Below are 23553 nucleotides of genomic sequence, written 5' to 3'. Positions count from 1 at the left end.
AATGCAATGTAGCTTTAGAAGGGGTCAACCCAGTTAAAAGAAGTCCTACATATTTAGAAAAATAAATTTCCATACTAATGTTACTGACAGTATGTTAAATGGTTAAGTCTGAAATGTTTCAAATTTATTTATTTTTTCTTGTTTGTGCTGCTAACTTCTCCTACTTGGATAATAACAGAGTAGTCAATTCCTTTAATCTGTTTCACACTTTAAAATAACATTTAATAAAAAGAAAGCTATGGTTGCAAAGTCAAGCACTCATAAGTTAGAAAATATTAGAATTAAGGTTAGCTATGCAGGCTTTATTCATCCCCTGTGCATATATATTATGATATGCTCTCCATTACTTGCTCGTATTCTGTTCTTTCCATGATCCCTGCATTATTCAGTGTAATTGATTGAGAGGACTCAGCAAATACGCAGTTATTCAACTTACAGTAAACTCTTTCATATCCTGCAGCCCCAGGACTGGGAGGTTGCCAGATATTCAAATATTCTGTATAATAGAGAGGAACACCTAGCAATTCATAACACTGAAGAAAAACAAGGTTCGATATTAAGAAACAAACAAAAATGTATGCAGAGTACTTTATTTACCAACAACAGTGGTATTACCCACTGTAAACTTACACTGTATTTGATGTATCTATTTGTATTTAGTTTCTCTAAACTGTATTTATGGAAAATGTAACTAAAATTGACTTATGGTTAAAATGCTGGTTATTTGAGAGTTCTGGATGATAGAATGCTGCATATGAAAGATTTTACCATATATGCTTATTATTCAATCTATGTATCATACCTTTACTGTGCACTCTTAAATCATGCCCTCCACAAAAAATTCTTAATTTCTTCATGGGCTTTTCTATTCTGCTTAGCAATATACAGCTGGCACTGGAGGCAGAAGGGCCAGAGGCCAGCTGCCCAGCTGGAGCCATGGGGCTGGCTGTACAGCAGCAGGATCAGCGGGCCAGCTGACCAGCTGGGGCAAGTATTTTGGAGCAGGGCCAATCAAGTGGCAGCCCCATTCCAAAATCTGGTACTTTTGATTATCCAAGTCCCTCAGGCTGCTGGATAATACAGCTTCTACTGTAGTATCCAAAGGCTTCACAACCTTCATAACACATCTCTGCCAGGTGAAAGATTGGCTTCATCTCTATTTTGCAGGTAAGGAGTAGAGGCAGAGAAACAGACCAAAATTTGTCCATTCACTTGGATGCTTCATTTCAGAGGAACAGAGCCTGATTTTGCAACAGACTTGCCATTAGACAGTACATCACAAGTTCAAAGTAAAGCTCCCACTGGCTGGCTTTAGTTGCGGCTCTAAATGTTCCAGACTCCAGCAAATCAGATCCTGGTGTCCCAAAAGAGACACCCAGAGAACAAGGCACACAAAATTAATGACACCTGTGAAAAGTTTAGGTTAGAAGTGGCTTGCTAGGAACTTTGTGACGGGGCACAAATATAATGTAATTCTCAAGAGGAGTATTCAACTGTCTTAACAATGACATCATATTTTCTCTTTATGCAGTAATTCCATTTCATTCACTATTCCCACTCCAAATTGTGCAATAAAATGATTTAATGGCCTTAAAACAACCTTTTCAGTACAAAAGTAAATTAAGCACAACTAGCATTATATTGCTATTATTTTCTAAGAAATTCTGTTGATTATTTAAGCTTCAGATACAGTAGTCTGACCACCCAGGGCATCAAATTGTTTTATATGAACATACTAGGTGAGAAAACTTTCCTTTTCTGTATTTTTAATCCAAGTCTCCTGTCTCCCTTACCATTAATTTAAAACAACCCCACTCCCAATCTTTCAAAGAATTCCACACAAGAGTAGACAATGGGAGTACACATGTAATCATATGCGACATTCAGATCCAATTTTGTCAGTGTTCAGTGAGGTCCCCACTCCTCAGTCACCATGTTTGAATGGCGATTTCTCCATTATACTGTAGAGGGGAAAAGTAACAACTGTATTGCTTAAATAGACTCTCAGTTGAAGAGGATTTCATTGTGGTAGTTTATATTCCGCCCTTTGACGTTCTGAAACTCTATTAACAACTTTATTGCTGCACAATTCCAATTATATTTTGTAATTTGCTTTTTGGTGTGCATAATGCCTGTTTTGAACAATGATATTACTCAGATAGCTGTATATTTAAGAAGGGGCTGATAATCATAGCAAATTTTACGGTTTGGTGTGCAGAACACTCAGTATATTAAGTTATTTTGCTAACAATTACTCATTTAAATGAGGTTCGATTTAATCAGTTATCACTTCCAGGGCAGCTGTCTCCTAATATACATTTTCATCTTCCCACAACTTCCAAATAAACTTGGTAAAAATGATTTTTCTCTCACATATTAACTGCAGCATTTTCAAAACAGAAATAAAGTAGGTTGCAAAAAGAAGGTGGCTTTTAGAATGAGCGAGTAAGACACATTTCAGTAATGACTGTTCCAGTAATGGCCCAGATTTTTGAAGTACAGTGCTCAGAACTGTAACACCTAAGTGTAATTTTCAAACACAAATTAGACAATTAAGGCCAGATTTTTAAAAGGTCTTGTGACAGATTTCCACTGTGAACATGATTCTGGTGCCTGAATATATTTGAGAATCTGCCTTTTAAACTCCTAAATCAGGTAGTTGTTACAGCATTCAGCATTGCCATACTTAATGCCTTTAAAAATCCGGGCTAAGTCTATCGAAAATAGTCAAACCAAGTTGGGTGGCGGGGGGGGTTTGAACTGTGGCAAGTCAACTGTAAAAGTATAAGACGTTCCAAGAAAAAATTTGAAGAACAAATAGCTAGGGACACAAATATTACCAGAAGTGGAAACTCTGCCAAACTATCCAAAGAGCCACAGGCAATATGGGAAAAGAAAAGGAAAACAAGGTTATTGCAGAGAAGCTAAATTAATTCTTCACAGCAACTTTTACTATAGATGATTTGGGATTATCCCCACAACTGCACTACTTTTTTAGGCATCAAATTTAAATAGCTTTCCCAGACTGAATAGACACAATTTGGAACAAATCGATAAATTAAGAAGTGAGAAGTCAGCAGAGCCAGATGGTATTCATCCAAGAGTTCTGAGTTTAGGAACTCAAATATGAAGTTTCAGAACTACTAAGTGGAATGATATGAAGTTTCAGAGCTACTAACTGTGGTATGTAACCTATGACTTAAATTGGCTCTGTTACAGACGACTTTAGGGTAGTTAATGAAGTGACAATTTTTGAGAGAGACCCCATTGGCTATCCTAGCAACTGCAGAATGGTAAGCCTCATTTCAGTATCAGGGAAATTGGTAGAAACTATAATAAAGATCAGAATGATCAGACACATGGATAACCATGGTATAGTGGGAAAGAGTCAGCAAGGCTTTTGTAAAGTATAATCATGACTCATTAATCTACTAGAACAACAAGAAGTCCTGTGGCACCTTATAGACTAACAGGTATTTTGGAGCATAAGCATAAGCTTTCAAGGCCAAAGACCTGCTTCATCAGAGGTATATGATGAAGCGGGCCTTTGGCCACAAAAGCTTATGCTCCAGAATACCTGGTTAGTCGATAAGGTACCACAGGACTTCTTGTTGTTCTCAAAGATACAGACTAGCACAGCTACCTCTCTGGTACTTGTCATTAATCTACTGAAATTCTTTGAGGGAATCCACAAGCATGTGAAGAAGGGTTATCCAGCTGATATAGTGCACAGGTTGAACCTGTCTTGTCCAGCCAAAGAAGAGAATTTGCCAAACCACAGGCAGTGAATAGTGTCTATCAGCATTACCAACATTCCGACTGTTTACTTGGATCTTGGAAGACATTTAGGGGTAAATTAAAGCTAAATAACAGCACAGAATACAGAGCTAGGTCTCATGGCCGTAAACAAACTTTCTGGGAACGCAGGAAACTTGACCACACCCATGATAAATCAGGCTAAGATCATGACAGATTACAGATGTTGCTGGACTACAGAGGTTCAAGCTGTACAGTACTTCCATTTTCAGAAAGTCTTTGACCAAAAAAAGCTTTTCACCAAAGGCTCTTAAGCAAACATCCAGTCATAGTGTAACGTTGATGGACCCAGGTTCTCAGCAGAAGGGACTCAACCTGCGACCACAGGGACTAGAGCCCTGTGCTCTACCACATCAGCTAAAGGCCTGATGGCTCTCAGCCAAGGCTGTAGAGCAGAGACTTCACTCTTCCTAGTACGAGGTCTCAGTGTCTCAGGGATTATAACAGGATAAGAGGGTAGGATCTGTCATGGATCAGTAACTGCAGATTTGGAAAATGGACAAAATAAATGATCACTTTTCACAACAGAAAGAGGTAGATGGTGGTGGTGGGGCCTATGGATCTGTATAGAGAGTTGTACCCTTCCACATATTCAGATATGGACTGGAAAAGGTGAAGTGTCAAAATCTGCAGATTATATAAAATTACTCAACATGGGTAAGACTAAAACTAACTTCAAAGTGTTAAGAAGTGATCACACAAAAGTGGGTGATAAAAAAGCAGATGGCATTCAATATGGACACATGCAAAGAAATTCACTTTGGAAAATGATCTCAACAGATACAAAATGAGAGAGTCTAATGTAGCTGTAACCACTCAAGAAATAGATATTGGATTTATTGCGGATAGTTCTCTGAAAACATCCACTCAATGCACAGTGGCAATAAAAAACAAAACAAGAACAAAAACAAACCCTAAAAGTATGTTAGGAACTATTAGAAAAGGGACAGATACTAAAACAGAAAACACTATATGCTATGGCATAAACTAACTGTACTGAATACCATGTGGAATTCCTGATTCCCACAGCTCAAAAAAAGATGCATTAGGATTGGAATAGGTCCAGAGGAGGTCAATAATTACGGGTATGGAACAGCTTCCATTTCAGGCGAATTTAAAAGACTGGGCCCGTTCAGATTTAAAAAGAAGAGTCTCAGTGAGAAATTACAAAGATCTATAAATTCATGACTGGTGTGGACAAGGAAACTAGGACAGCAACATGTACCCTTCAGATAAACACTGAAGGTCATCTGATTAAATTAATTGCCAGCAAATTAAAGCAAACAAAAGGAAGCACATCTCCATGCTGCACACAGTTAACTGTACTGTACTGTACACAGTACTTGTTAATATGAGATGTTGTGAAGTCCAAATGTATATAAATAGGTTAAAAAAAGAATGAGATTATGGAGGACTGGTCCATCAATGGCTATTAGCCAAGATGTTCCTGGATGCGATCCCATGCTCTCGGTGGCCATGCACCTCCAAATACCAGAAACTGGGACTGGACAAGAGGGAACAGATCACTTCAAATTATCATATTCTGTTAATTTCCTCTGAAGAATTTGGCACTAGCCACTATCAGAGGACAGGATTCTGGGATAGACAGATGATTGATCAGATCCAGTATGCTCTTTCTTATATTCTTAGGTAGTTCTGAAAACTACCCAGGAGTTGAAGTTTCCTCATCCCTAGGAAATTTAAGAGGGAAATTGTGAAAACTACGGATACATCTGAATTAGGGATGTTAATATTTAACTGGTAAGCCTCACCCTTAATGGTTAACACCAGGCATTGGAGCACTGCACACCCACCATGGGCAGTGGGTTGCTCCAGCACCAAGGGGACACCATGAGCAGGGACATTCCAGCCCAGCTGGGGCAGCCACAGTCCCCAGCACACTATGGGCATGGGAGTCTGGACAGGCCACTCCAGCTGGACTGGAGTGGCCTCCGCAGACTTCCCCCGCCCCTCGCCTTAATCAGTTAACTAGTTAAACAAGATTTTACATCCCAAATCTGAATACATCTATCAGACTAAAAGTTTATAAAAGTCATTATCTTATTAATGATTATGGATTACAACAAAGCAATCAAATTATTAAAAAAGCCTATTTAGACACTTAAAATAGCTTCACAAAAAGAGAAAATTATGATGTATCAGCATTACTGTAAGAAACCTCTCTTTGGATAGTGTCCCAGATTTTGGAGATGAAGCTTTCAGAAGTTTGGTTAAGAGTTTCAAAAGTGAGTAGTGATTTTGACTGCCTAGAATTTTGGGACAAAATTAAGGACATTTGAATACTTAACTTTTAGGGAGCATTTATTTAGCTCTCCTTGAAAATTTGCACTGATAAAGTGGAAAGTGAACTTGGTATAATGGTATAACAAAAAGTTTATTGTACCAATCTACTCACTAAGAGGATGGTCACTGTAACAAAGCCAAACAAGTTTAGGATTCGATGGATCCAGATGTTTAAATATAAGAAAAGATGAGCATTATTCATTAAAACAGTTGAAGAAGGCAGACTAGACTTCAAAATGAAAAAGAGTTTTCAGATTTGGCTACAATCCCCGGGGGTTTTTTGGTTTCCCAATATAGAAGGTGCAAAACTTAGAATTTCAAGTCCACCTTTTGATGGATATACATTTAAGCAACTTTACTTTGGAATGGCAACAAATTATTATTAATATCAATAGTCAATAAATAATAATACCCCAAACTTGCAGAGAGGGTGTCTAAATGAGGAAGATACAACTGTTGATTGGCAGCAAACATAAACAACAAAAAATAAGAGAAGAAATTTGACTTGAATAAGAATATATTATAGATTGGATGAATGAAATCAGTTATTTGGGCACCTGTTCTGTAATATTTTGAAATTAGCAAAAAAGACTAACTTCAAAGAAATTATCACCTGGACTGGAGACTGTTATTTTCCAAGATCGCTGTATTGGCAAAGAGTTCCTAAGCACTGATTTAAACACAATAGAAGTATTCTAAGATTGAAAAAGAGCAGTGTCATAAATATATTAATAGGAAGAAATTAGCTAAATTAAGACATGCCATAAACCACAAGAAGCCATACTAAAGAAACCACTGTTCTAAGTGCTATCTAAAATTCAGAAAGTGATCAAATTTCAAAAAAGCTTCCTTACCTGTGAAACACAGGCTAGGTAGGAAGGTTTATATGCTTTAAATAGCAACTATAGTGACAACAAGGAACTGTGTGGAAAATACACTAAAGTAAATATAATTCAGATGCTAACAGTTTTGAAACAAATTTTGGTAAGATAAGATGGAAAAAAAATTACAAAATGAACTGACCTAACAAGAGGTTGAGAGATGAAATCTAGGCAGATGACAGGAAACCTGTTTCATCACCACCCCTCACCAATTATCACCAAGCACAAACACATACTGGAACTAGTGATGAAATTTCTGCACAAAGGAGATTGTGTCACAATAAAATACAAATGAGATAAGAAATGCAAAGTATAATCAACAATGCACCTGTGAGTACTGAGAAATATAAGAACACAGTCTGAAATGTCATATTCTGGCCAGTTGTGAATGCTGCCATCAAAGATAAGGTATTCATGACTGAAATATGCATTCAATAAAGAAATCAGAATGCAAAATAACCTCTGAAATTAAATGATATTCCCAATTGCCATTGGTCTACAGTTGGCACAGATCTATTTGAAGTTAATGGAAAAGATTACCACTGAATAGCAGACCTCTTCTATTTTTGTCCTGAAACTGAGTAGTTGCTCATCATGCTGCATTTTATAATTTGTTCCCTCCAGGTTTCTAGATGAGTTAATAACAAATACTGAGATTCATTTTATTCTTTTTATATATGCACATGAGTTCAATTATGAGTTCAAGCAGGACTTTCAATACTTTATTAACATCTCCAGCATGTGGGGCGGGGGGCGGAGGGAGAAAGAAAAACCTTATGCTTAACACCTGAATTCCTGATCTAAATAGACCCAATCCTGTGTTAATTACAAAATAATTATATGCCAAGAAACCAGAACAGAGGAAATACTCAAACAAGTATTTATCACCTAGCAAATGGGATCTTGGTCTAATGAGGACTTCTGAACATCAGAGCAATACAAATAATATGGAATAGTAACAAAGCCATTATCAAAACTGTAAGAGAGAGTGATGAACTCCAACTGAAAATAACTAATATATATAGAAGGAACACCAGGACAACACATGAAAACTATTCCCAGGAATAAGTCTGACTGACCTGGCCTGATCTCCACCATTGACGTCACTGATCTCAGAATCATGCCCTTGCAGTGTGGTCATATTACTTGTGGGATGGACCTACCTTATGAAAATTTCTGAAATAGGCTGCTTTTTCATCTGGAAATTTTTCTAGTCTTCTGGGTCCTTTACTAGAAGCCTTCTTGAAAACCAGCCAGCAACGTCTGAAAATCTGCAAGCAAAATGATGGAACTACATTATCCTCTGTTCCTTATATATCCTTATTAACATTAGAGTGCTAAATTATATGGTTTAGATGATCCATTGGAAGAAATTCCAATAAAACAGCCCTTTTAAAAAAAAAAAAGATATTAAAAGTAGGCCTACTAGACCTGATCAATGCTCCATCACTCCCAGTATCACATCTTCCAATAGTAGTTAATGCCAGATGTTTCAGAGGGAATGACTAGACATTACTGTATGTTGTATGATGATATGTTTTCTTAATGAGATGATGCATAGGACCTATGTTTATGTGGAGGAGTAAATAATGCTTCCCTATTTTCTCTCTCCACAACCATCATGATTTTATAGATTTCTGTCATCTCCTCTCTATGACAAGCAGTCCCAAACTTTTCAGTCTTTCCTAATACAGAAGCTCTTCTCTACTTTTCTTTTTCTTTTCTCCTTTTTTTTGTGCATTTTTCTGTACTTTTTTCAATTCTAATGTATCTTTTTGAAATGAAGTGTCCAGAACTCCACACAGTATAAAAACCAAAGTCATACCATGGATTTATATTGTGGCATTACGATAGTTTCTCTTTTATTATTTATCCCTTCACAGGAGCTGAGTTTTATTTTTCTCCATGGGTGCCCTGCCCCACTTCCCCCTTTCTCCAAAGCCCCACTCTCACTCCACCTTCTGCAAGGCCCCATGCCTCTTTCCATCCTCACTCCACTTCCTCACTGAGGTGCTTCCCTGCTCACCTAGTATTGCTCTTTGCCTTCCCCCAAGGCCCTAGCTGAGCCACCAAAAAGTTGATTAGTGGCCGCCACACTGGTGTGGCTCATAGGTAATGAGCACACATTATATTTTTTCCCCAAAGGCGCTCCAGATACAGACCACCTTCACAGCTGACACTTTTCCTAATAGTTTCTAACATTAATTGAGTGTTCTTTCAATTTCTTTTTAACTTAAATCCCTCATTTGTGTGTACTTTCCCTTTTTTGAAGTTAAATGCCACGTGGTAGGTTTCTTTGGTATTTCCCCCATACAATGATGCTAAATTTAATTATACTGCTTCACGATTGAGTAGTTTGTCTATATTCACATCTTGGACTAGATCCTGCCTTGCACTTAGGACTAAATCCAGAATTGCGAATTCTGGAACTAACAGCTCTAAAAAGCAGTGATTTAATATATCTAGAAGTATTCAAATTATTGTTGAGTTTTCTGATTGAGCATTTCACAAACACCACCAACACCCAGGTTATGTGATTGGAAGTATCCTTCTACTTCTATCCTCTTATAGTTCAAGCATGGCATTTCTATACATAGAAATTCTAGGATACAATTTGAGTCACAAAAGATTTTTACATTATTTGACTTTATGTTTCCTTCCCATATAATGGAACCCCCTCACCCACAAGTGCAACTTAATCAGTCACTCCTATATATATGTTGTACCCTGGTATTGCAGTGTCCTATTTATTACTCTCATTCTACCAATTTCCACAGACAAGAAATTTTTTACTATATCTCAAAATGTTCCAATATAATATAATATTCCAAAATATCTCTTCATTGCACCACTCTGCCCTGATATCACTTCAGTCACTTTGAATCCATTTTTTAAAATATATATCTTCTTTTACTGAAGATCTCACCAGGAACTGCAGGGCCAAACACACTCTACTTCCTTTTCTCATTATAGCTGCAGCACTGCTGAGGATCCAGACAAATCCTGTCAGTGCTGTGGGTGGATGACATACTGGAATCACTACCGAGTGACATATGACTGAAAACAAATCATGGTGGAGAAATGTCTTATTCCTGGACTCTTAAAGGCACACATCACTGATGTGATTGGAAGACTTTGTATCTGATCCTGTCAGGATCCACACATTATGATCATTGATGAGCTGAGGAAGTTCATTACCTCTCAAGAGGTCCTCAGTACATAACAGGATTGGATGCTCTCTGTATCGTCATTTACAAACATCAGCGTGAGAGCCCTACTCTCTTCAATACATACAAATGTCCATTCAACACAGCGTAGGGGTAGAAGCCACTGCTGTGCGCTGAGCATGGGTCAGCCTTTCTGTCTAAACCCCCCCGTCAAACCCTCTCAGATGAGCCAGGACTGGGCTGCTCTGCCAAGTTGGAGGGTACAGCTGAAGTAGTCAGTGCCCCCACAACAGTTCAGTGTAGCCATGGAATCAGGAGGCTACCTTCAGCTCTGTTTTAAATAAAGGTAAAGTGAAATGATGGTTCCATTGAAGTCAGTGGCAAAACTGCCATTAACTTCACCCTACCCAAGATTTAACCTCCAGTATCTAAAATGTTATAGGAAAATAATTGCTCTGCAAGGGTAAAAAGAACTTTGTATGTGCTAAGTATATTAGTAGTACTCCTTGTTACAGCGTCTTAGTCGTTCTGTTTCCAGCCAAAACCACATACAGCTGTAATACAACTTCTGGATGCCAAAAATCCCTCAGACTAGATTATGACAAACTCCAAATCAGTTATTTTTTTCATAGTCTACTTAAAAATCAAAAATCAAACAAACTATGCAAATATAAAAATAGTATTGCCCAGGATTTACCATTTAATTATTCTGACAGCTTTCTAAAACACTTCCGTTGTTGTTATGATCTCTTATATCTATTATCAACCTAGCTCCAGACTTCAAGGTGCTGGATATGATCGTGCATTCACATTGAATCTCTCTCATCCAGCACCCTTGGGACCTGACTGGTACCGGACAAGAGAATTTACTGTACCACATGAGGTCAGTATTATCTAGCACATTATCAAAACTGTCACTCCTTGCTGCATTCTTAGAAGAAATTTGGGGTAAATTACAGCTAAATAATAGCCAAAAACACCGAGAGCCAGGACTGGTGGCTGTAAACAAACTCCCTGGGACCACAGGAAACTTGGCCACACCCAAGAGAAGTGGTCATCCAGCTAACTAAAACCATGCCAGATTATGGATGTTGCCAGATGAGAGTGTTCCAGATTAGAGAGGTTCAACTTGTGTAATAAAAGGTAGGCTTTGCCCCTAGCATTTGATAATTTTAGGGAATCTCTTCACTGGGACAATCAGGGAAATTTATCTAAATTAATGAAAGGTCTGAATTTGAAATGGATTAGTTAAAACTTCTGTGGCCTTTGTTTAGTTAATTCACTTCCAAAGTGTTTTAAATTAAACCAAATTAAGGCTACTTTAATTTTCAATGACACCTTCAACAAAGGGTTTTAATGCAATTTAACTAGTCCATGTTAAATTCACATATTTTGTTAATTTGATATACCTGCATGTTCCCCACTCCCATCACTCCAGCTCTGACCAACACAAAAAACCTGAGTTTATCACAAGATCTAACTGGTCAGTGAATGAGAGAAAGTGAAGGGAGGGAATGACGATAAAAGTTATATTTTTGTATTTTTGCCACTGACTAGACAGACAATTTTCTAGGTAGAATAAATATTTTCAAATATTTTAAAATATTTTTCCTTATATTTGCTAGAGCTTCATATTTAGATTTCTGTTTCCTTAATTCATACAAATCAATGGAGATTATTTGAACTGAATGATCCCTTTATGATAGACCAAGTTTTGCAGGTCCTGCAATACAGGTGAAGCAATGAGAACCCTCCCTGCTTCCCTCCGCTGCCCCCAAATAAAGTACGCATTTGTCCAACAAGATCTCTGAGTATTTACACACTAACACACATATGCACATCTTACAAACGTATATTATTTTCCACCCTGCGTGGGAGTGATTCTGACACAGATGGTGCAAATCTGGGGCCAAAAGGGCTAATTTGATTCTGTGAGGAATAAACAGTGGAACACCAGTAATTCCGAAGTTGGCACTGGTGCAATTATTAGTGGATGGATGCATGCATGGGTAAACTACCCTGAATGTAGATACTATCATGTATGTGTTGATTTTACTGTGTAAGAAATCATAAAAGTACTTCAAATTGATCTCAGTGTAGTAATCAAATTTAAATTAATATAATGTATTAAAACGATGGAAATGGGATATGATCAATATCTCAAATAAATGCTAGGCATGCAATAAATCAGATATTCTCTTTGAAAAAGCCACTAATTGTACAGTGTCAGTTTGTGTTTAGTTAAGATAAATTAGGACAAAAGAAGAAACTATTTTCTCTTCAAGACTGTTTTGCGAGTATATTTCTGATTAGAAGACACAAAGCCTGCTTGTTCTTCTTTTCAGGTTCAGAAAGTGAGAGCTATACTTCTAAAATACTACCTAACCTATCAGGAAAGCAATGGTACCATCAAATCTCTTCGTGTCCAGTAGTCTAATGTCATTTCTTCATGTATACTGGTCATGTATACTATTAGACAGTATTTCCTGAAACAATGCTCCAGCAATGGAGCTGCTATTTCACAGAGATTGGAACATCACCTGTGCAAGTTCCATCTCCAAGTATGCAAGTTAAAGTGAATTTAAAGTAGGTAAAGAGTATTTTTCCTTCTTTACTTCACTGAATGCAACAGTGATACTCTTTGCTCTTGTTTGCGCTCACAAAAGCTACATCTACACTAGCCCCTTCCTTTCAGAAGGGGCATGGTTTGAGGGAGTTTGGAAGATCCTAATGACTCTTCGAAGTTTCCACAGGGGAGAAATGGCCCAATGAATTGCTGCATATGCATCGCAGCACTTCATTATTAATCTCCCATCACCCCGATTACCATAGGGGCAAGTATAGACATAGCCCAAGTGTTCTATATTTTCAATGCAGTGGATCTTAAATACATTTTCAATCAATCGGTTTTGTCCTTCCTGGATACTTCACAGAGGACCTCATACTGAGACAGATGAAACAAAAAAGACGACAGCTAGAGCAGTGGCAGTAGACAGTCCTGCCTTGCACTATGACAAAATATGTTTTCCCTGTATCTTCTGGCATGGTTATGCAGGATAGAATCCAGAGTATCAGCAAGAGCCTGCACAGCAGAAGTGTTCCAGATGGTTAATTTGGCTGGCTTCCAATTAAATAAGGAGTCAAATTTTCCCATACTGAGAGAAATTTGCATTACTTTGTGGATAAAAATCACCTAAAGCTAGTCCAAGCTGTCTGCCGCTGTGGGGGGAAAAACATGGTTTCACAGTATTTATTATATCTTCTTTGCTTGAATTTTAGACCGTGGCATGTGCTGAGTTTTAATAGATGACACAAAAGTTCTGGTCTATGACTTGTGAGCTAAAATCAGTGAAGTTCAGCAGAGAGGCTTTGGGCCTCCATTAATGAAAACTGCCCACCCTTCTATTCGAAGGGGTTGAAGGCTACCTAGCCTTAAGAGAGACAAGGAGAATGAGATATCTTTTATTGGATCAATTTCTGATAGTGAAAGAGACAAGCTTTTGAGCTACAAGCAGCTCTTCTTCAAGTCTGGGAAAGGTATAACAGCTAAATACAAGGTGCAATAGATTGTTTGCCATATGTAGTTAATATACATAGTAAGAGACCAGTGAAGGCAAAGTGACCAGTTAGCAGCTCCACAGTGAGGACAAAAAAAAGAAGGTTAGGGGGTTGCAGATTGTTGCAATAAGTCGTAAAAAATAGGGTCTTTATTAAACACCAAGATTTTCAGAGTACAGTATAGCAAACTTAAGAATTTAAGCTCCCAGGCTCATCTTTTCAAGGCATTGTGGTGGGTTCCTTTGAGAATGAAGAACGAAAGGTAAGCTATGGAGTGGTTATTTCAGGAAAAGTGTTCACCTAGAGCTGATTGCAGTGTTCCCTGGAAGCTAAGCGCTTGACTGGCCACACAGGAGACATTCAAATACCACTCAGGTTATTAGCAGAGTGGCCACAGTGCTCACAGCGGGCAACATGTGTTTCTACTGCATGTGCCTCGGTGCACATAAAATTTATTCCTCCCAAAGATAGAAAAAATTAAAGGGAACATTGGTGGTAGGTTGTTTTTGTCCTATTATTTTTTTTAAGTGAGTTCACTTGAGAGCACAGGGATTCTCTAGTTTCATCCAAACATTGCAAACAATTATCTGTAAGGAAACCTTAGGCCCCTGCTCTGAAAACATTCACTTGCACAGATTTAGAAGCCATTGTGAGTGATGCTTCATACAGCAGCATTCTTCAACTGTGGTAAATCCACCACCCAGCCAAGTGAAAGCAATGTCAATGAAAGGACCTGCCCCTGTCTACAGGGACTCAGGTGGGCTTGATTTCATCTCTAGGGGTGTGGATTTCTCACAACCATGACATTGGCATGAATATGCAGTGCCTCATTAGCATAACAGTGGCTGCATGTGATTAGAAATTGCCACTTTCGGAACATATGCCACCCATGTAGATGGGGGCCTTTTGAAATGACCCCATGACTTCGAAAGCCCCTTCTTCCTATTTAGTTTCTGAAAGGAGAGGGAGGTGTAGACACAGCTGAAGGAGCTTGAGTACCTAACTCTGGGCTTAGTATTCCACTTGGTGAAAGGGAGCCTAAACATTAGACACTGAAGTCCCTTTTTTCAATCTAGCCCAATGCCTTTACTATATTGTACGTAAACTAGCAAAGCTCAAAACAGTGCACTAACATGCTCTACAAGCAACTTTATTTATAGCTTTTCCTTACGAAAATTCCAGCGGCTTAGCAGCTTGACGCAAAATGCTTCTTAAGCTTGACGCACTTTGTCTTCCTATTTCGTATCATAATTACAAGGGCCATCACAAGTTGTCCATTGCAATCTCGAACAACTGGCAGTGATGCAGGAAAATATTCATGGTTCTATGTGACATCAGTTTATTTATTAAATTGTGCCCTTTTCTTCTCAAATTCATTTGGACAGTCAAATACAATCTCAATATCCCCCAGTCATGTTCCCTCACCACTTCATGCTACATAAAATGCACTTTTGCTATGTGAAGTATTATCCTCACTTAGTACATCTCTGGATGAGTAGATACTATTCAATGTGTGTAACAGCAGCAGAATCAAATGTCACGAGTAACTTTTATTAGTGAAAAGGGACACAATAGTTCATCTAATAGCAAAAGAGATTGATCTAAATATTTAAGTAACTTTATTCCCCAGCACATTTTTTTTAAACTTTGGAATGGTGCTTCTTTCTGCAGTCTTTCAGATCATCTACAGTTCTTTAAAAAAAGTTTTTTATATAATAAAATATATTAAATACCATTAACTGAGCAGAGAAAATACCGGGAACTGTTCTATCACCTTTCCTCTACTTCATACATCAACTTCACAGCTTGTTTTACTGGTCTCTAGATACTTTATACTCACTGAAGATTGTTGTCTTCAATAATACAAGCAAGTGTTTGGCCTGTGACATTTATTCAAGTTGATATAAGCTTTATGACTTCAACAATGACCACAATCGGTGCTTTCTAAGGGAGAAAGAAAAGAAGAGGAGCTGTCACTCAGCTGGCTCCCCACCCCACGGTTGCTGGGGACCCCCACCCCACAAACCAGGGTTCTCACAGCTGGGGCTGCCAGCAGGGCTCTGCAACCCAGCTGGCTCCAAGACACAAAGCTAGTGGGGCCCCCTGCCACCTAGCTGGGAATTCCACAGCTGGGGTTGCTGAGTTGCCAGTACTCAGTACTGGCATATAGCGGCACAAAATAAGCACTTCCTATGATATGAAGTCAAATCAACCAATAAGGAGATGTTAGGCAAAAACATTGGCACAACTTTCGCCTTATTAAATTCCATATACATGTTGAACCTCTCTATTATGACACACTCTGGTCTGGCAACATCCATGTTCCAGCATAATTTTAGTTGGATACACTCATGAAAAGTGGACATCTGTCTAAGTTCTCCGCAGTCCCGTAAGTCTGTTTACAACCACTAGTCTTGGCTCTCATTGTTTTGTGCTGTTATTTAGCTCTAATTCTCCCCTACATGTCTTTTTAGAGCCCTGTAAGTTGCTCAAGTGTTGGTAATGCTGCTAGATAACATTGGCTTCCCATGGTTCAGCAAATTCTCTGGTTCAGCAAATGGTCAGATCTCCAGGGTGCTGGATTAGAGAGGTTCAACATGCAGTAGATCAACTTCCTGAAAAACAGAAGATGGAAGAATATTTTGTCTGCTAAAATACACAATGATAACAAAAGAACCATTTGGATTCTGCAGCCCTACACTCACATTTAACTTTTTTTTTTTGATGGTCCTAAGTGCTTCTGCAATCAGGCAAGGATCAGAATTAAATGTCTGTTCATATCATCAGTGATAAGTTTGAAAGAGTTTTAAACACCCAACACATTTTAACAGGTATCAATTCATTGACACAAATCCCTGAGTATGTCTCTATTACATAAGAGAGAACACTCCCACAAAATCAACTTTCAATTATGACTATTTCAAGGAGATGATTGAGTTTTTCAACCCTCTGCTTTGCTAGTAACATGTACACATTAAGAATTCTTTTTGACAATATTTGACATCAGAGAGATTCTTTTATTTGATTTTGATGGATACACACACACACACTACAGCTTATATCTGCAGAATTTATGTCACTCAAGGGTGTGAATCTCTCCTGCTCTTCCCCCACCATACTCCCCCACACCCATCCCTGGATCAATGCTAGTTTCACTGGTATAAACACAAGTGTGGATGGTACTACATCCTCAGGAGAGCTTCTCCTGCCAACACCACTTATGCAGGTGGTCTTACTAAGCTGGCAGGAGAGATCTCCCATTGACATATGGCATCTTCTCCTGATGTGCTGCAGCAGTGTTGTACATGTACACATGTCCTAAATCTAGCTGACTGCCACCCTCCCACCATCTCAGGGAACATGGACAACTTCTAATTGACTGTTACCTGGCTGAAGGAGCAGGTATCGCTCAAGAAAAGCAGTGGCACAAGCTCCTATCTTCTTACAGGAATTGAAGCTAAGCAGAAACCGCCACTGAAGCATAACTGATGGAATTTTTTTGCTAAGTGAACCCATTACATGTAACTCAGCAATGCGCCAATATAACAATAATCTGACTTACATTTAATCATTTATGGAAAAGGTTAACTGCTATTCCCTCCCTCAGGTTCAGTGGGGCACAACTTTACAGATATTAAAATGATTATGCAAAACCTACAGAGGTGACATATAACCTGTAGAAAACTAAAAACGGAATCTTGGCTCAAATTAAACTCAGGTTTCACCACAGTGGTATCATCATCACCCTGAAAGGCATCAAGCTAAAATACACTAAGGCAAAAATAAGGAGCGGGGAAGAGAGGACAGGATGAATTAGCCTTTCCTTTGCCCGAAGTGTTAGAGGTCAGCTCCTCACCTGAAGTAAATGAGTGCAGCTTTCCTGCCTTCAACAGAGCCACGCTAAATTATACCAACAGAGGATACACACTTGCTTTAAAAAGTTTTATTCTAGGGAAGCTAAAACCAGCTCCTAACCATGAAAACTCTAAAGATAACAAAAAATGAAACACTCAGGGCATGGGCAGCAGATAGAAAAGAAGGACAAGGGAGGGCTAAGTATCCTCAAACAAGATGCAGTACACTTCCCTTCGGAGGCTTGCCCGCCCATCCTTTGTTGAAAGGGTGTCCAAGCCATGGCTTCACCCACATTCCACCATAAGGCCCTGTTCTACCTTTCCCCCTCGTAAGGGCCTCACCCTTGCTCTACCTCTTTCCTGTGCCCACTCCTTTCCCCCAGGGCTTGGTCTTGCTCCACCTCCTTCCCACTCCTTTCCCACCTCCTCCCCATAGACTCCTGCCCCCCCTCGTGCCTCTCTGATCCCTCTCCTGCGTCCCCCCACCACACCCACTAGGGGTGGAGAGACACAAACAGTGGGTGGGTAGGGTGTGGGCTGGAGAGGTACAGACAGGAGGGACCTCAGTGGGGAGGAAGCCAACTGGGGGGGTAGAAGGTGGGGCCAAAGTCCGGATGCCTCTGGGGCCCTCCCCCTATTTCTTAGGAGCTTCTGGTGCTTTTGCCCAGCTGCCACAAAAGCAGGAGTCATGCACAGTCCATGTCTCAGAGGAAAGGTAAATCACCAAGACTCTGAGCCACATAAAAGTCAATGGGAGTCCTTTCAGAAAATTCACTGAAGCCAGGAAAAGTAATCAGGAAAGTTTGCCCTTCCTCTCAACAGTGAAGCAACAAAAATACTGAATATTAGAAAGAATAAAACAAGCTATCATGTATCAATAAGAGTAGAGAATCAACTCTCTGAAGCACAGAAAGGTTTTCTATCTTGCACAAGAGTGAGCTCAATTGTCCGCTCTGAAACAACAGACGTAATCATCATACTTCATACCGGGTGATAGATTATTATACTGGATGTATGTTGGGTTCTTTTCTTTTTTCCACGCAGTTCTAAAGTTCTGCACAGACCACTGTCAAAGGGAGAATACTGAACTACCACGGCAAATTTTGGAGAAAATTTCCAAAAAGGGACTATATGCAAAAGCAAACTAGGGCTACGTCTACACGTGAACGCTACATCGAAATAGCTTATTTCGATGTAGTGACATCGAAATAGGCTATTTCGATGAATAACGTCTACACGTCCTCCAGGGCTGGCAACGTCGACGTTCAACATCAATGTTGCGCAGCACCACATCGAAATAGGCGCTGCAAGGGAACGTCTACACACCACAGTAGCACACATCGAAATAAGGGTGCCGGGCACAGCTGCAGACAGGGTCACAGGGCGGACTCAACAGCAAGCCGCTCCCTTAAAGGGCCCCTCCCAGACACAGTTGCACTAAACAACACAAGATCCACAGAGCCGACAACTGGTTGCAGACCCTGTGCATGCAGCATGGATCCCCAGCTGCAGCAGCAGCAGCCAGAAGCCCTGGGCTCAGGGCTGCTGCACACGGTGACCATAGAGCCCCGCAGGGGCTGGAAAGAGGGCGTCTCTCAACCCCTCAGCTGATGGCCGCCATGGCGGACCCCGCAATTTCGATGTTGCGGGACGCGCAACGACTACACGGTCCTTACTTCGACGTTGAACGTCGAAGTAGGGCGCTATTCCTATCCCCTCATGGGGTTAGCGGCTTCGACGTCTCACCGCTTAATGTCGATGTTAACATCGAAATAGCGCCCAACACGTGTAGCCGTGACGGGCGCTATTTCGAAGTTAGTGCCGCTACTTCGAAGTAGCGTGCACGTGTAGACACGGCTTACATGTAGAGAAGAGACTGTAATAGTTTTGTAGATAGAACAGAAATGATAGACAATCCCCTCCTACTTTTCCTTCAAGGAACAACAACACAGTTTTATCACAAAAGATAACGTGGGTAATCAGACTGAAATTGTACTAATGATCACAAGAAATGAATAAAGGGAATGTTGCCTGTGCTGTTTGGTTACAAAGTTTGATATTTAATTGATTCTCCCCTTCCCCTACTTGTAAACTGAGAATGTTGACTAACTCTCCAAGTGTCTCAGCCCAAAGAAACAATATTGTTTATAGAACATTCTGTTTTATCTCCCATTTCCATTGCTGTACCTGGAAATTACCGAGAAAGAGTCATGCATACAAGTAATGAACTAAAATGGCATGCTTTGAAAAGCAGGAAACAACACACATTAAAAAGCAGGAACAAATCTCTCACTAACATTTAAAAAGGAAAAGCTTATCTCACAAAAATAAGCATCCAGTATTTCTACTAGAATAAATCAGACGAAACAGGCTATATGCGTTCCTAAAAGAGAAAAAGATGCATTTTGGACATGATTAAGTTTGTGTTGCTTGGCTAAGTTCTTAATAATTGCACACAACAGTTAATTATGCAGTACAGCAATGAAATGTGCAGCACTATGCTTTTTGCTAATGTTGATTTTATCTACTTTCCTCTTACATAATTTACTACATATTTTAGTCCTTCATAAATTAATATTGCTATTAAAACTGTTTCACATCATCTGTATGTAATATGGATTTTATTTTATTTTCTTCTGTAGAAGCCATCACTGCATTTCTAAACACTGAGGATTAGATCTACACATCAAGCAGGAAATGGGCTTGGCCAGTTGGAATCTGCAGCGCTGCATCCATCTTCTTTTCCCCAATCCCTTCTGAAGACTTTCAGCAGAGCAAGGGCTCTATGAGTAGAGATACATGAGGGAGATGGAAGTGGGCCTAAGAAGAATCTAGGATCTCCAACAGAGTCCTTGCTAAACCATGACAAAATTCTTTCAGAGAGGGAAGAATTCTAGGGTTTGTTGACAGCCTGGATCTACTTGAGTTTTAGTGCTAAATGGGAAAGCAAAGAAAGGCCATATGGCATGGGGAAGTATCTGATTGATGTGGGTCTTTAGTGCGAGTTCTGGAGACTTCTCTATAGCAGTGTGGGTTTGCATTGAGGAGGAATCCATGCCAATGTGCGTGCACAGATAAGAATTTGAAGAAAACCTTAAGGAATTTCTAACCTCTAGGCTTACGTCTAGATTACAGGGATTTGTTGACGGAAGTTGTTGTTGGAAGAGATCTTCCAATAAGAATTCTGTTGACAGATCATGGTCAAACTGCCAACTGGATCACAATAGTGATCTGCTCTGTTGATCAAGTGCAGATTATCAGATATTGGACTGTTTCTTAAAAAGACTAAATCTTCTACCCCAAAATATCCAAATAGTAAGAAAAGTCATTTTACTTCCTATTAAGAATTCGTCCCCATGAACACAGATGTTCTTCTGTGCTACCTACATGGCATATCTAGTGAGTCATATGAATTATCAACACTGAAAGTGTCTGGCTTATTTTCATACATGGTGACTTTGGCTTTTCAGGGAATTTAAGGAAAATGTCATACTTTAATCTAGTGTGCCTTCCTCCTCACTCTCATCCTTTTTTTTTTTTTTTAAAGAAATGCCATACTTAAGTCAAACCAGTGGTCCATCTAGCCTGGTATACTGTCTTCTGACAGTGTCCAGTGACACATGCTTCAGAGAGAATCTACAGATCATGAACAGTTATCAAGTGATCCACCCAGACATTCTGGAGCAGGAAGCTGCATCTCTGACCATGCTGGCAAATAACCAACAATGGACCTATCCTTCATGGACTTCTTTTTTTAAAGCAGTTATGCCTTTGACATTCACAGCCACCTATGGCAATCAATTCTATAGGTTGCTTGGTTGTGTGAAGAAGCACTTCCTTTTGTTTTGTTTTTTTTTTAAACCTGCTGCCTATTAATTTCAGTGGACAACCACCATAATTTCTTAAATGCAAAAAAGTACAGGTAAAAAGAGTTTTTATCAGCAGTCATGTACCTGACCTAATGGAGTACGAATGAAGTAACAAGGATAGGAACAGTCACAGAGGGGGAACAGTGTTAGTCTGTAGCTTCAACAAAAAAAGTGGCCCTGTAGCACCTTGAAGACTAATACATTTATTTATTACATAATGAGCTTTCCTGGGTAAGACCCACTTCCTCAGGTTTGAGTAGACAATTAGAATCCGGGGTTAATATATCAGGGAAAGGGGGTAAAGGAAGAAGAGGAAAAAAGGTGGGGAGATCCTTCTTCCTGCCCCCTGCCCCTGCTATAATAACCCTGGATTCTGTTTACTCCAACCTGAAATTCTAAAGAAATGGGCCTCACCCACAAAATCTCATTACCTAGTAAATAAATTGGTTTCTCTTTAAGGTGCTACAGGACTGCTTGCTATCTGTGAAGGATAGGAAAATAGATGTACCTGGTGATGACAATTTAATACACAAGCCCCATTCCATTAGGGAAGTTGTCTAGTGGCAGAACAAGCAGCCATCTCTAGCCAAAGAGACTACTAGAATTCTATCAGCTTAATCCAAAGGAGGGAGAGAATAAATGATTTAGAGATTGTGATGCAAGACTGCATCCAAGAAGATTCCAAAAGAGACACGTCTCTCTCAGTTAATAGCATAGTAGAAAGCTTACAATAGCAGAAAGGTTACAAGCCTGATTCTTTGCAGCCTAGTACAGTTATTTATACCTTCATGCAGTGGGTGTTAATACTGCTAAACCAGTACCGTAGCACTTGCACAGATCTAAGCGACTACACATGATACAGAGTAACAGAAAAAGCAGGGCCTCTCTCAGTAGGCCTTTTCTTGAAGCAAAGGGGGAAAAAAAGCAAGGTTATTTATCAATAATGGGGAAAAGTTGTGAACTTTAATTTCAGGAATAACTGTTAATGCTGAAATGATCTTGACAGAAAAATGATTGAGCAGCTGCTTATTAAAACAGCAAAAAATCATTATTTTTTAATTTGTAAATGTTCTTCCACTGATAAGCACACTCAAAATCATACAGATAGTTGAGTCAATGTGGAATTTTTCTTCTTTTTTGTAGATTTTATCTTGAGCTTCTTGTCTCTAGAGCTGCTGTTTGCTTAATTTCATCATTCCAAGCAGGAAATAAATTTCATAACTCAGAGTGACAAAGAAGGGCAGAGACACCACTTAGACATGATCCTTTTTCAGTGTCACAGTACAAGTCCCAAAGCTTCTGGTGGCTTTGGTTTTGTTTAGTGATTTTCCAGGCTGCAAATGTGCTGGCATTTCCAGCTGGGAAAAGAAAGAAATATAGAAACATCTGCTGCAGTCAGACTGTTTCAGCTCAGATTAGATCAGACCTCACAGGCTTGATTGCAGTCAGTGGGAATTAGTATGGAGTTAAAGAGACGATTAGGGACAATTCAGCCAGCTATCCTATAATTGATGTTGTACGTGAATTTGGAATGTTTATAATGTACTGTAATTTATGGATGTGCAATTTATGGCTCTATTTTAATTCATAAAAAGATTTACTTTGCTATTACTGAGATCTCACAAACCAGTGTGTCATTACAAGTAATTTTTCAACTATTCCTATGATAACCAAATGCCTGAACTGCTACATATAATCAAACTGTATAACCATGGGATTTAAGTCCAAAAGAGTGTTTAGATCAAACAAAAAGAATTAACTCCAGTTTCGGCCATAATTTGTAATTTAATCTTATTTCTCTCTCTGACTCACTCACATATGTGTTTTTACATACACACACATGAGCTCTCTGTATATGAATCTCTCTCTCTCTCACTTTGTCTCTCCATAAATATATAAATTAGAGGCACAAAATTTGAAAGATTTGTTCATAGTATTATTCAGAGAAATTATCTTCACTTTTATTAATCCCTGAAGACTTTGAGCTTACAATTCAACATCACATTCCTGTGTTTTGACCTGTCAATGGGGCTGTCTGAAGGAATAGATCCACAAACAATGCAAATGCGTACTTCATCACCTTTCACAGCACTACTGCCTAGAT

The 23553-nt window shown here is 39.2% G+C and overlaps 1 protein-coding gene across 2 annotated transcripts in view; it reads right to left on the bottom strand.

The window, feature by feature from the left end:
• Positions 1 to 23553, bottom strand: part of DOK6 (docking protein 6) — a 420268-nt gene that overhangs the window by 247590 nt on the left and 149125 nt on the right. For both annotated transcript variants that reach the window (XM_074985856.1, XM_074985858.1), the window contains exon 2: positions 8165 to 8272. In XM_074985856.1, coding sequence (XP_074841957.1) covers positions 8165 to 8272 — 108 coding nt within the window. The remainder of the gene's footprint in view (positions 1 to 8164; positions 8273 to 23553) is intronic.

This window comes from Carettochelys insculpta, chromosome 2 (assembly GCF_033958435.1).
Source record: "Carettochelys insculpta isolate YL-2023 chromosome 2, ASM3395843v1, whole genome shotgun sequence".
Taxonomy (NCBI): domain Eukaryota; kingdom Metazoa; phylum Chordata; order Testudines; family Carettochelyidae; genus Carettochelys; species Carettochelys insculpta.
Note: the sequence above shows the minus strand (reverse complement) of the source record. Positions and strands in the feature narration are given on the sequence as shown.